Here is a 14,463-nt window from a genome sequence, read left to right as displayed (position 1 = left end):
CAAAATACATTACTAATTTAACCTGAGCTTTATCCTACCAGTCCTAGTTACCATGCCAAACTCCTGTTCTTACTGTAAAGTCATTTAACACACATTCACATTATGTAGGATATTTGGGTCTTCTCTCTGTACATTAAGGGCAGTGTGTGACTACATGCTTTTGATATGATATTAAACCACTGCATGCTCCTGCTGATAGATTGGGAGCCATATTGTAATCTACACAGATTTTTCCCCATAGAGAGCAGGAAATTGACCCTCCCCTATAGGAATGTTTGAGAGGTTCATTTCCCAAACCAGAGTCCTGTGTGGAAGTCCCAATCCTCATGGAATCTTGTACCTCCTCTCAGCTTTCCCACAAGCAGTCTTCTGTGCTACAGAGTGGGGAGCTTGAAGCAGCGTTAACACCAGCTCACGTTTCCAATGTGAAATCCATTGTGGCTGCTGCTCATCTGCATCATTCCAGCAAAGAGGGTTCTGTGAGGCTACAGCAAGGAGAGAAACATGCTACCCAGCAGAGGTACTCTACTCCCTCCCTGGGTTCTCGCTCTTTTGTCTCGGTTCTGAGTAGAAGTGGAATAAGACTTGGTCCTTACAAACTAAGTAAGATATGGAAAAGACTAATTAGCCAACAAATTGCCCTCTCTTTTCAGCATCCAGAAATAATCCCATTGCAATCATCACATATCCATAGGCTACATCTTTTTCGTTCTTGGCACTAAGAAAAGGAGTACTTGTGGCACCTTAGAGACTAACCAATTTCTACACTTTCCACAGTATGCATCCGATGAAGTGAGCTGTAGCGCACGAAAGCTTATGCTCAGATAAATTGGTTAGTCTCTAAGGTGCCACAGGTACTCCTTTTCTTTTTGCGAATACAGACTAACACGGCTGTTACTCTGAAACCATTCTTGGCACTGTATTTTACTATAGATGATGATAGAGTATTCCATAGTACCTAATTAGTACAGCAAATATTTGTAAATCGGACAAGGAATGGTTCTACCAGAGAAGTTTGCATTTCACTCTCTAATGAATACTTGATTTCTTCGCTCAATTTAACAGTTGCCCTCTTCACTTGGACAGAATTGTGCACTTTCCACCTGATCTCACACAACATACTTCAGCCTACTCTTGTTTGCACTCTGAGAGGAGCCCTAGGTGGGTCTCAGAGAGGCCCTAAAAACTGGGCCCCAAGCAGGAATTCAGGGAGGTCATTTGAACAAGCCCTCCACCTAGATAAATAGAACAGGAGTACTTGTGGCACCTTAGAGACTAACAAATTTATTTGAGCATAAGCTTTCGTGGGCTACAGCCCACTTTGTTGGATGCATAAAATGGAACATATAGTAAGAAGATAAATATATATATACACACAGAACATGAAAAGGTGGAATTAGTCATACCAACTGTAAGAAGCTAATTAATTAAGATGAGCTGTTATCAGCAGGAGAAAAACACTTTTGTAGTGATAATCAAGATGGCCCATTTAGACAGTTGACAAGAAGGTGTGAGGATACTTCTGCCACCTAGATAAGAGCATCCTAAATTTACTTTCAATTGTCAGCAAGCTGACCTCTTCCCTTGGACCCATCTACATGCCACAGAGGTTGCAACAATCATTGCCACTCTTTTATATTTGAAAGCTTGAGCAATTTGAAAGCTGGACACAAATCGGATTGTCTTCTAGATGGAATCACCAACCTTGCTTTCAACCCTGAACGTTTACAAACTAATATTCCAATGGATAATGGGGAATGCGCAGGTGTTGCAAGAAACTGCTGCTGCAATTCAGCCCTTCCTTTACAATCCATGTCAAAGCGATTGATAAATTTCATTCTGATGTGCCAACCGTGAAAAGGTTTATTGATGTTACTTGTATTTGCAGAAGTGGGTCAGATCTCTATTGCAATAATGGCTTAGCCCATCACTCTCACAATTTTAAAATGTGTTTCGATATATTTTCCTTCCTTTCCATAATCTATTACACCACCCCAGTAACACTCTTACTTTACTTCAAAGCTATATAAAACCCAGGACAATGAATAATTGTCTTTAGTACACACAGAAGGCTTCATGTGCAAAGCAAGAGTTGTGTGGTGAATTTAAGTTTGAAATCATTCTGAGATGCTACTCCAGTAGTCCCCAAACTGTGGAGCGCACTCCCCTAGGGGTGTGTGGAGGAATGTTTGGGGGTGGATGCATGGGTGGGCCTGGGCCAGCACCCATGGGGTGGGGGTAGGGAGAAAGCACCACCCAGTTCCACTGCGCCCCCTGCCCAGCTCCAGCCCCAGGCCCAGCTCCGTTCCGTGCCAAGGCCATCTCTGGTCCCAGCCACAGCTCCGTTAGCCCCCAGCCCGGCTCTGCCCTCGTTCTCTCTCCACACCAGACCAGCATTGCCTCTAGCCCCAGCTCTTCCACCACACCCAGTTCTGCCCCCAGTGCCACCTTCAGCCCAAGCTCCTCTGCTGAATTCACTGTGCAGTAATGGAGGGGGGACATGGATAGATTCCATTCCTGGTAAAGGGGGGAGCAACAGGAAACATTTGGGCACCAATGTGCTACTGGGTGTGCATTAGCTGAATTACTCTATATCCACTCTCCAGTCTGGCTCTATTCTTCCTATGTGTGGGAGGCACATTTTTCTTACATGGGCTGATTCTTGTCTAGTAGCAATTACTCTTGGTATGTTGTTAGTGTGGCAGGAATCTTCATCATCGGTATGAAGACTCCAAGGAACATGTCAGGCAAGTGTCTTAATCTTCCAAGAGAAAGTGTAGAGCTTCTTGACCATATAAGGTTCAGTACTGCAGTCTTTAGTCAGGCAAAGCTCCCGTCGATTTCAGGAATTTTTCAGCAAAACCAGTTTTGATGAACTTTTCCTCAGGAACAGTTTCTCAGGTTGAGGATTGAAATATGTGGCCAGACACACACCAAGAACAGCCAATATCCCAGTGGTTAGGGCACTCACCTGGGATATCAGAGGCCTCGTATCAAGTTATTGTTCTGCCTGATTTGGATCAGGGACTTGAACCTAGGTCTGCCAGGCACATACCCTAATCACCAGGCTGTTCACTTTTCTGAGGGGTGGCACTCTCATTTTTCGTTACTCTTTGAAAGGTCTTGGGTTTGTGCTGATGTCGAATGGCAAAATAGTTTCCTAGGCAGCTCAAAATTTTGCCTGAGTCATGACTGCAGGAACCGATTGTCTGTGACTGACTGACGCAAAGATCAGTGGTCATTTATAGCAGTAGCTACAAGATGTAACGGTCCACATTTTTCAAAAACAGCCTTTAATTGTGGGTGTTCAACTTCAGATACTGAGGCCTTCCTTTTCAGAGGTGGTGAGCCACCTGCAGTGCCCACAGACTTCAGGTAGAGTTGGGGTTGCTCAGCACCTATGAAAGTCAAACTCTGATTATACAAAGTAGAGCATCCAAAATTAAAGGCCACTTTTGAAAAACACATTGCTTTAGTTTTTTATTCCGTATATTCAGCTACCTTTACTGAACTGAAGGCTCCTACTTTCAACAGTTTCGAGGTGACACTGAGATTTGCAGGATCATTATCCCCTCTGTCTTTTTGGTGATTGCACTGACTTTTATTGATGATGGTTTTGCTGTGTGGTCTTCTGCCCTCTGGAGACCAAAACTGAAAGCACTGAAACCATGAACTGTAGTTGAATTGAGCCCATGTTGGTTACAAAAGCAAGTCACTTGTTAGAAATATAAAATAAGGAGAGAGAAAAATAAGGGCAAATATTAACAACCTCAGCAATATTAATGCAGTAACAAGGTAAAGGATTATGATAGAAAACCAGAATAGAAAATAGAAAAAGAGACACATATAAACAAAGATCAAACTAATCAAGAGGAAAACCAGGAGGAAGAGTAATAAGAAAGAGAGAACTAGGAAGAGAGGGGTAAGGAGAAGTAGGGGCAAGGAGTAAGAGATGAGTGAGAGCATGGAGGAAGCAAGAAATAAATAGGCGTAAGGGTGCAATCTGTGCTCTAATTACTTTGCTACACAAAATGTAATATTCCACAATCAAGGTCTGGAGGCAAAGTACATTCTCTCTGTGGGATGAGGGAAGAGAATAGTTCTGCACTCTGACTCAAAGCTATACCATGCCCTTTCTCTCCTCAGAAAGATTCTAGGTATGACCACAACCCAGTCCACCATCTACTCCTGTCTCTTTTCTTTGACCTCAACAGTGAGAACCTCTCCTTCTCCTGCTATGGGGGAAGGAACCATGGTGATGACAAGAGACTTGTTAGTGGTTCCTCTGTGCAGAACTGGCTTAGGTGGAGGTTGAAAATTTGCAACTGACTCTTCCTTTTCCACTGATGGTTTAGGTGGGGCTGTGGGTTCTGGTGCTGGTTCAGGTTTCTTTTCCTCTGGCTCAGGTTTCATTTCTTCAGTTTTTTCCTGTAATGAAAAGTTATACATTTCTTAGCGCTGCAGACAAAATCCAAGAACCCATATTCTACTCTGAGTGTGGAGTCTTAAGGTATGGGTAGGAATATGGGAATGGACACAGAATTTACTACTGCCACCTACTAGTGGATAAGTAGAACAGAACAAGATTATTATTAATTTGCCTATTCCCTAAAGTAGGCTATTGTGTGGGAATTACTTATTGCATTTAATGGCTTGCTACTTATAAATTTGACTTTTATTTATAGAAGTTGTTTGGATTTACTCAGTTTTTGCTAAATGTGTTAATCTTAAATTTGTCTCCATGATTTGTAAAGCAGTAGGGAAAAGGTGAGAGTTTGAATAGCCAATAAGTTAAGCAGTGCTTTGCCATCAGCTGGATTCTGTTGCTGGTTGTAGGATAATGCTTTCAAGGGGCATCATGGTTTTGTTAGAGGTTAAAAATGGCTCAGTTGCCCCCGAAGGCCTATAAAAAAGCAGTTCTTACTCCCATTTCCCTTGACCTTTTTTCTCTCTGCTGCCACTCTGCTTTTGCTCACTCTGTCCTAGGCAGAACAGGACTCCAATAACATTTGAGTCAAATTTTTGAACCCATGATGTTTGTGATTAGGCACTATGGGTTACATCTTGCCCTGTTGAAGTAACTAGGAATTTGGTCATTTCAGCAGGGCCAGGATTTCATGCAATATGTTTGCCCAAACCTGGTAAGTTCCTCTCTTGGGTTTTCCCCCTGCTTATCGCTTGAGCATTCTGAACAGTCTTTTGTATTTGTGGTGGGTTACCTGAGCAGCTTGCTGTTGCTTCATCTTGAGCAGCATAGCGAGGCCTCCTTTTCCTGACCTTCCAAACATTGCTTTGAATAGTTTGGGAGTTTCTGGTTTTGGTGCAAAGAGACTGGTCAAGCCTTTTGTTTGTGCTTGTGGCTCTTCAGTGGGCTTACCCTTCTCCTTCAGTAGCACCCTGTAGATAAGATGGACGATAACACACCACAGTGAGAACTGCCGAGTCTAATGCTAAGATATTACTAAAACTCCAAATGAAAGCATGAAACCCTTGTAACTTTTTTCAGGGTTGTTTTTCATCCCAAACTTAGAAAAGAAAAGGGGAAGGAAGGTACCATTCACCAGAGTATGGATCTATGGCAAATTGCTGCTGTTTGAATTTTGAAATCTATTTCTTCTCTGCAGGATGCAGGTAAAACAAATGCGTGCTCCAAACAAGGTCGCATCGAAGGAGGATTGTATAGGGTAAGGTGAGAAACAGACATAAAAGAGAGCACACTTCTTTACTGCCACGGGATGTGCACGAGGGGCAAAATTCTCCTCTCTGATCTGCACTGCAGATGGGTCTTTGCACATTGAGCATTCCCTCTGCTAGTGGATTTTGCACTGAAATGAATAGAAGTGATAGTGCACTGAAGTGACCTGCCATGTGAATCGCTGTTTGGTGCTTAGACTCAGAAAGGTGGCAGGTTGGTGTATGTCTCTGTCATACTCCTTCAGTAAATCACTGTATAGAACCAAAAGCTTTCTAGTAGCCAGCACTGCCCATACAATGTGATATCTGGAAAACAATCCATGGACTTCCCATTCTGTGCTATGCCTGATTACCACCAACAAAGATAATGGAATCATATTTTAGTGGGTAGTTTTGTTGATGATGCACATGGCAAACTAGGCTGGACCTCACTCTTCCAAAACTGTTGGTTTTTCAGGCACTAACAGCAGCAAGAACTTACTTGTGACAGTAAACTATGTGTAAGGGGACTGTTGCCCCCTTACTAACGTTCAGTGGGGGTGTTTTGGTTGGCTAGCTCCCAGTACTAAAAAGGGGAAAGGGTCAATGGGGAATTAGGACCCTGAGACTGACAGCTCCCAGGAACAATGGGGAGAGGCCAAAACTCCAGGTCAGCCTGAATGACAGGGCGGGCAGGCTAATCAGGGAGTCAGGAGGCCAGGGAAGTCTTATCTTCCGTGTGAGCTGGATTTACCTGGGTCAGACAGAGTGGGGCTGAGCTAAGGAAAAAGCAGGGGCCCAAGCTGAGCTGGGGAGCGAGCTGTGCCAGATCAAGAGAGCAGACCTTGTCCTGGGAGCAGAGCTGCAGCCCCAAAGCCAGAGGCACAGCCCAGAGAGAGCAGACCTGTCCTGGGAGCAGAGCTGCAGCAACCAGAGCCAGAGGGGCCAAAGAAGCAGCCCAGGGAGCTGGAGGCAGAGCAGCAGCAGCAGCAGTGCAGAGACAGTGGGGCTGGAGCAGTCTGGAGCTGGGTGCGGTAAGCAGCTGGGGAGACCGAGGGGGACCCTGGGCAGTGGGCCCAGCACAGAGACACGCCTCAGCCAAAAGGCTCTGCAGGCCAGGCTTGGATCGTAACCCCGACAGGGCAGGGGCGACACTTGGCAGAAGGGTCCTACCACTTGGAGCCTGAGAGCATGAGGCCACCACCAGAGCAAGTGTCCAACCCACAGCATCCCGGCAGCACAGCCAGGGCCTGAGAAGAAGGCCTGGGACTTAGAAGAAACAGACTGTGAACTGCCCTGACATTCCAGAGACACTGTTTGTGATGTTCCCTGCCACAGAGCGGGTTGAGGTGTTTCCTTTAAACTTTCCCATTTTTCCTCATTCTTTTTAAAATTAATTGTTGATTAAATAACTTGCATTTGCTTTAACCTGTATGTAATGGCCAGTGGGTCAGAGAAGTGTCCAGTGCAGAGAGAGTACCCCAGAGTGAGGACACCCTAGCCCCTGTCCTAGGTGACCACAGCAGGGTTGGGGTTTCGAGCTCCTCAGGAATCCTGGGCCCAGCCCTTTCGGGGTTACGAGGACTCTGCCAGACAGGAGAGTGGAAGGGGAGTCCTCAAGGGCAGGGAGGGCACTGGGTAAAGGAAGTGGGAGCGAGGACTCAGATCCTTTCGCTAGCCCACTTCACTGGGGTAGTGCAGAAGCCAGGAAAGTTCCACACAAGAGCGGGACCATTCCCTCGCTTACATATGCAGCTGTAGACTAGAAACACAGGACAGCAGGTATGAGCAGCATCAAGAAGCAGATTAGCATGCTTTTATTTCTGTTCAAGGATTGCACGGCTTGTAGGCAAACAAGCTGTCTGTGCAAAGCTTTACTGAACCACTTCCCAGGGATTGAGGAATGGAACAGTGGTGGCGCTGATGCACCATGGCAGGGTGAATGGGAATTCTCGTTCATCTGAATGTTGGAGGGAGCTTATTGCAGCGAATGCAACTGTAAATTGGTATCCTCACTGTAATCTGAAAAAATCACTAATATGCTTGTGTTTTCTCTTGCCAGGTTCAGGAAGCTGGGAGAAGCTTCTCCAGCTGTTTTGGTGCTTGACACCAACCTTATGCCACAATCAAGCACACAAAGTTAGTGGCTTAAGCATAGTAAAAATATTAACTGTTTTACCAGTGCTACATTGTTTTACCTATTTTTTTAAGTCTTTTGGAGAGACTTGTTTTCCTGGTTTTTTTGTTTATAATTGGAGTTTTTAATTTGATTAGTTAAGTTATATTGATTTAAAACAGAGGTTCAGACCATTATTTATAGTATATTCCAGCAGTGCTGAGAGTAACCGAACAACACGTTAGCTGGTCACAGGTCTAAACAGGATTGGGGCAAAGAGGGGATCTGTAGAGATACAGCCAAAGTGGGGAGAAAAGGAAGTTGATAAATACAAATCTGTGCACTGACCACACCCAGCTAAACTCTGTGTATACATAGACCCTGGACATGCTTTTGTTAGGCCTAATTTAAAACCTGCATTTGTACACCCTTAGGGCTCCTGGAAATCACAGAAAGGTAGGAAGGGACCTCCAGCTCCTATGGTCCATCAACCTGTGGATACAGAAAAGCATTTGCCTACAGGCTCATTTGTATCCGCACAACTGCACCATTGAAAATGTGCCCCTAAATTGAGCACTATCTTGCAGTATTCCTGCCCAGGAAATGCAGGCCAAGGTGAGGAACTGGTTGAGCACCTGAGGGGTCCTGTTTGCTTCTAAACACTTATGTGTTTGTCATCCTTTATGGAAAGGAGAGTTGAAACTTGGTTCTTAACTTCTCTATATTTACTGCCTTTCCCTGACTACTGGCATCCCTGCCGTGACCTCATGAAATCTACCAAAAGTTACCATGATAATCCCACAACAAGAACTAGTTTTTCTAAGAAACAAACGTAACTATCAATCAAAATTCTTAATTCTGTATCTAAACCAACACTGCAGGGGCCATACTTAGCCTTCTTCATCAGGAGCTTTTCAGAGTCTGGATAGTGCACCAAGATTTCATTGAGGGTCTTCTTGTCTAGAATAAAGAGATTGGCAAATCCATGTGCCACCACGTTAGCGGTCCGCCGATTTCCTCCACTTGCCGCTAGTAAGCTGCAATGGAAACAATACGAGAAAGTAGGGTTAGAACTTGCATATGTTATGCGTCTCTTTCCAGGTGTTTGGTGTTTTCTTCATTTAATTCAGCGATCAAAAAGTTCACATTTACCCCACAGTTACCTGTTATCTGAGGTACTTCAATGCTTCTCTGTACTTAACACTAAAACTATACTGAACCTAATTTAATCTTTCTTTGATGATTCAGAAGGCACTTCAGGATCTTGCAGTGCCGCAGGGTCATTATCAACATCAATTATCATTGTAGATGTAGAAGGTGTAGGAGATTGGGCTGAATTTGTAATGACCCTATGATACACCCTAGAACAGGGGCAAACTTTTTGGCCTGAGGGGTTTTTGGATTTTGGAAATTTGTATGGAGGGCCAGTTAGGGGAGGCTGTGCCTCCCCAAACAGCCAGGCGTGGCCCAGCTCCCGCCCCCTATCTTCTCCCCACCCCCACTTCTCGCCCCCGATGTCCCCCCCAGTATTCCTGCCCCATCCAACCCCCCTGACCTCCCCCAGAACCCCCGCCCCGACTGCCCCCCGCCACCCCATCCAGCCCCTCCTCTCATTCCTGCCTGCCCCACCCCCAGGACACCAGCCCCATCCAACCACCCCTTCTTGTCCACTGACTGCCTCCAAAACCCCTGCCCTTGACTGCCCCTGCTGCCCCATCCAACCCCCCCTCTCCTTCCTGACTGCCCCCCTGGGACCCCTGCCCCATCCAATCCCCCTGTTCCCCACCCTCCGACCGCCCTGCCCCCTATCCACACTCCTGCCCCCTGATCACCACCCTGAACTCCCCTGCCCTCTATCCAACCCCCCCCCCCCACTCCCTGCCCCCTTACCGCGCTGCCTGGAGCACTGGTGCTGATGGTGCTACGGCCGCGCTGCCCGGCTGGAGCCAGCCACGTCACCGCAGAGCGCCGGGCCGGCGGCGCGCAGTGAGCTGAGGCTGTGGGGGAAGGGGAGGGGCTGGGGGCGAGCCTCCCGGGCCAGGAGCTCAGGGGCTGGGCAGGAGGGGCCTGCGGGCCAGATTTGGCACACGGGCTGTAGTTTGCCCACCTCTGCCCTAGAAGATGCTTTTTTGAATTAGATCCCTGATATCAGCTGGCTTACTTGTCTTCTGCCTCTTTTTGCATAAAAGTAGAGTGCAGAATGTGCAATTGCATAACCTCCTGGGCCGTACACTAGTCCCGATTACTGGACTGAAGATTTGTATTGGAAGATATCAGAAATGCCGGTTAATAGAGCTTTCTGGTTGATAAAGTGCCAGATAACACCGCTTTTACTGTACTAGAAATGTAAGAAATCTTGCTGGATAGAAAAATGCCTCTCAGATGAGCCTTACTTCAAGGTTGTCACTAATTTAAGTCTAAAAATTCCCTATGTTCTACATAAATTTGGCATTCCCTCACTATTCTGGTTGGAAACTATTGACATCAGAAATAAAGAAGCATGGCCCTGACATAGAAAAAATTATTTGCTCCAGATGAATGACTCCTGCAGCATTACTCCTGAATCACTGTTTTGTGACCCTGATTGTGAGTCTGTCACACATTGCATCCCATACCTGAACCCTGGCAAGTTGAATGGTATGGATGTAGAAGGTCTCTTTGCCTGACAGCTTGTAAATTGCCTGCCTGAAGGTGAGGGGACTTTGTTTTGAAAGTGATGAAAGAGATTAGCTTCACAAACAGCAGTCTGCCATGAGGAGTAGGGTACACAAGTAAAAGTTTAGACACCTGTACAAATACAAATCTGAGCTGTTGGTCTTGGATTCAGCAGACTTCACTTTGCTGTCCCACCCGTGCAACAATCTAAGTAAGCGACGTAGCACAGTGTATTCCAGGTCTTGATATGAATGCTGAAAATCTCCTTTCTATAATTAGTATGAAAGGGTTCATCTGCACTAGACTTTTGTACCTCCATTGATAGTCAGTTAACCCAGTTACTTAAAACGTTTTATAAAGGCTAGGTGAACGCTCCCTACACATTTGTCCAAGGCCACTACCATTTGTTGTTTTTTTTTCTGTTTTGTTTTTTTAAATCCTAGGCAAAGAACGCATGTTTGTAGCCTGGATCAAACTCTGTTTACTCGTTTGTGGGCAGTTGGAGACTTTGGTTGAAATCCCAGTCCTATTGAAGTCAATATGAGTTTTGCCATTGATCTCAATGGGGTCAGGAGTTCATCCTTGTAGTATACAGCTAGGAAGGAGTAAAACATGCGTGTTCATTGTTCTAGGCTAACAGTGAGACTGGATCAACCTGGGCTGACAGGGCATAGTCTTGACACACCAAATCTGTACATTTTTAAAATCCTGACACCCAAAACTCTGATGCCTGACTGCATGAGGAATTCAAAATGCTCTGATTTTATTTTACTGAAACAGTGCCCTGATGATGGCTCATAAGAGTATGTATATGCTGCAGTAAAACCCCTCTGCATTGAATCTCAGAACCCAGGTCAATTGACTCAGGCTTGCAGGGCTCGGGCTGCAGGGCTAAAAATGAGTGTTGATGTTTGGGCTCAGCCTGGGGCCCAGGCTCTGAGACCCACTCCCCCTTGTGGGGTTTCAGAGCCCGGGCTCCAGCCTGAGCCCAAACATCGACACTGCTCTTTTTAGGCCCGTGGGTCAAAGTCAGCTGAACCAGGTTATCTGTTGCTGTGCTGCAGGTCTTTTATTGTAGCATAGATGTACCCTAAATGTTGTGAAAGCTGGGGTGATGGGATGCACAGTGATAACTCTGCGAGCCGATGAAAGATCACACCTGGCACTGGAAAGGGAAAGGTTTAACAATAAGGAAAGGAGATCTTCGCGAGTGCCCCTTCTTGGCCACCCACTAAGACTGCTGTGAGTGGAGTCCAAGTCTGTGCTCTGCTTCCCTTGGGATGCCCTAAGCTTCTGGAGCCATTGCCCCAATCTCGGGGCCCTTAGGCACACACTCGGAGTACAAACCTTCTACCTGGCACTCTGCTCTGAGTGCTGAAACTCTCAGTGGGGTGCTGACCCTTCAGGCTCCCTGGTACTTTAGCACACACCGCTCCCAGCATACCACACAAGAGTTTAACTCTCCCAGGGGCAATATGGTATTTGTGGATGCTTAACACATACTGGTAGACTGGCTTTGCACCGACTGTAGCACCATTGCTCTTGACTTAACAGATAAAGTACATAGAGTACAGATAATGTAGAAAACAATTGGAGGCCTTGTCTACGCTACTGCAGTAAGTCGACCTACATTATGCTACTCCAGCTACATGAATAATGTAACTGGAGTCGACGTAGCTTAGGTCAACTTACCGCAGCATCTACACTGCTGCGTCGACAGGAGACACTTCACCAAACCCACTAAATCGACTCCTGCTAAATCGATCACAGCAGCGTCGATCTCTGGTAAGTGTAGACATGGCCTTACAGAGGTAAGACTGGAAGGGACCTCTAGAAGTCATGAGGTCCAGCTCCTTGCACTGAGGCAGGACCAAGTAAATCTAAACCACTCCTGACAGGTGTTTGTGCAACCTGTTCTTAAAAACCTCCAATGATGGGGAGCCACCACCTCACTTGCAAGCCTATTCCAGAGCTTAACTACCCTTGTAGTTAGAAAGTTTCTCCTAATATCTAACCTAAACCTCTCTTGCTGCAGATTAACCCCCTTACTTCTTGTTCTGCCTTCAGTGGGCCTGGAGGACAATTGATCACCATCCTCTTTATAACAGTCCTTAACATATCTGAAGATCTCCCCCTCAATCTTCTTTTCCCAACTAAACATTTCTAGTTCTTTTCACCTTTCCTCAGGTTTACGAAACCTTCTAAATCTTTTTTTTTCTTTTCCCCCTCTCCTCTGGACTCTGCAATTTATTCACATATTTCCTAAAGAGTGATGCCCAGAATTGGACATAGTGCTCAGTTGAGGCCTGACCAGGGCTTAGTAGAGCGAGACCAATACCTCCCATGACATACAGACAATACTCCTGTTTATACACCCCAGAATATTAGCCCCCCCCTCTTTTTTTGCAACTGAATCACATTTTTGACTCATTGCATTTGTGATCCATTATAAACCCAGACCCTTTTCAGCAGTACTACCCCCTAACCAGTTATTCCTCATTTTGTAGTTGTGCATTTGATTTTTCCGGTGTAAGTGTGGTACTTTACATTTGTCTTGTTGATTTCAGATCAATTCTGTAATTTGTCAATGTCATTTTGAATTGTAAACCTGTCCTCCAAAGTGCTTGCAACCCCTCCCAGCTTGGTGTCATCTGCAAATTCTATAAGCATCTTCTCCACTACGTTTCCCAAGTTGTTAATGGAAAAATTGAATAGTACTGGACTCAGGCCTGACGCCTCTCCCCACCCCACAGTTTGACAACAACCCTTAGATAACTGCTCTAGAAGTACAGATTTTTAACCAGTTGTGCACCCATCTTATAGTAATTTCACCTAGATCACATTTCCTTAATTTGCTTATGAGGATGTCATGGGACTATGCCAAAAGCCTTACTAAAATCAAGATAAATCACATCTACTGCTCTGTTCCAATCCAGTAAGCCAATGACCCTCCGTCAAAGATGTCAGTACATATCCTCAACATAGTGCCCCACACTAGCTCACCCTTCTCTTGGGAGTCCTTGGAGGATCATCTGTGTTCTGTCAGGTAGGCAGAATCCTCCCCTTGCTTGCCTTTTCTGTTCCTGTGGCAGCTTCCTTCATCGTAATGCGGTATAAAATGGCTCTCTCCTCCAGTTCTCGACATGAGTCCCTTTACTGACTCCTGCTATGGTCATCTGCTTCTTCTATTCTGCCCTTTGGTAAATTTCCACTCCCAGACCCGCCTCCCTTCAGCCAGAGGAGGAAGTTTCTTCTCCCAGCTCGAGCAAACCCATTGTCCCAAGATATTTTACTCTGAATAGACAATTGTTGAGTACTGATCACATACCATTGTGTCCATCCTGGCAGAGATGTGACACAACTATGCTAACTCATGGTGCAGTCACATACATTCAGAGTAATTTTGTGGTACAATTTTAAAAAAATCCACTATTCAGAAGTGGTACAGACAGCACCCCAAATCATCACAGATGGATAGGGAGGGTAAGGACCTTTGAAAGAGCAAAGAAACAGTAAAAAAAAAAATGATTTGCTCCTTAGCTGAGTTGCTTGCAACAGCCCTCCCTCTCTATACCACAGAAAAATAATGAAAACATTTAAATAAACAAAAATGCCTAACTTGTATATAGTGCTTGTGAGCAGTAGATCTCAGTGTTTTACATTAAATAAGAGGCAAAGTAACTAAAACTGCAACAGTTCATTGAGGAGACGCAGCTTTAGTGCCAGTTTCAATCTCCCAGCTCTGCTAGTGGTAGAGAGATTGCAGGAGATAAGGTGACTTGTGTCAAGGACACATGGTCAGCCAGTATCTGACTTCAAATTAGAATCTAGTACTTCCCGGCTTTTTCCTGCAGTGGTTCTGTATGAGGCCTCAGATAGATAAACATGTATTTACTAACTACATATGGATATCAAAAACATTTCCAGGGCAGCTCTGAGTTTTGATATTGCTGTTCTGTGAACAGCACCGTCTCGGCTGGAACCATCATTCTGACACTTTCCAAGCAAGAGGCTCTGTA

The 14,463-nt window shown here is 45.4% G+C and overlaps 1 protein-coding gene across 1 annotated transcript in view; it reads right to left on the bottom strand.

Moving 5' to 3' along the window:
- Positions 1 to 4,163: 4,163 nt before the first annotated feature.
- Positions 4,164 to 14,463, bottom strand: part of CNGB3 (cyclic nucleotide gated channel subunit beta 3) — a 140,586-nt gene continuing 130,286 nt past the window's right edge. Inside the window, exons 15-17 of the mRNA XM_073329320.1 lie at positions 8,680 to 8,826; positions 5,220 to 5,397; positions 4,164 to 4,428 (exon numbers count right to left, since the gene is read on the bottom strand). Of these exons, the coding sequence (XP_073185421.1) occupies positions 4,183 to 4,428; positions 5,220 to 5,397; positions 8,680 to 8,826 (571 nt within the window). The 3' untranslated portion in view covers positions 4,164 to 4,182. The remainder of the gene's footprint in view (positions 4,429 to 5,219; positions 5,398 to 8,679; positions 8,827 to 14,463) is intronic.

The sequence above is a fragment of the Lepidochelys kempii genome, chromosome 2 (genome assembly GCF_965140265.1).
Source record: "Lepidochelys kempii isolate rLepKem1 chromosome 2, rLepKem1.hap2, whole genome shotgun sequence".
In the NCBI taxonomy this organism is placed as follows: domain Eukaryota; kingdom Metazoa; phylum Chordata; order Testudines; family Cheloniidae; genus Lepidochelys; species Lepidochelys kempii.
This window is presented reverse-complemented; position numbering and strand designations above follow the sequence as displayed.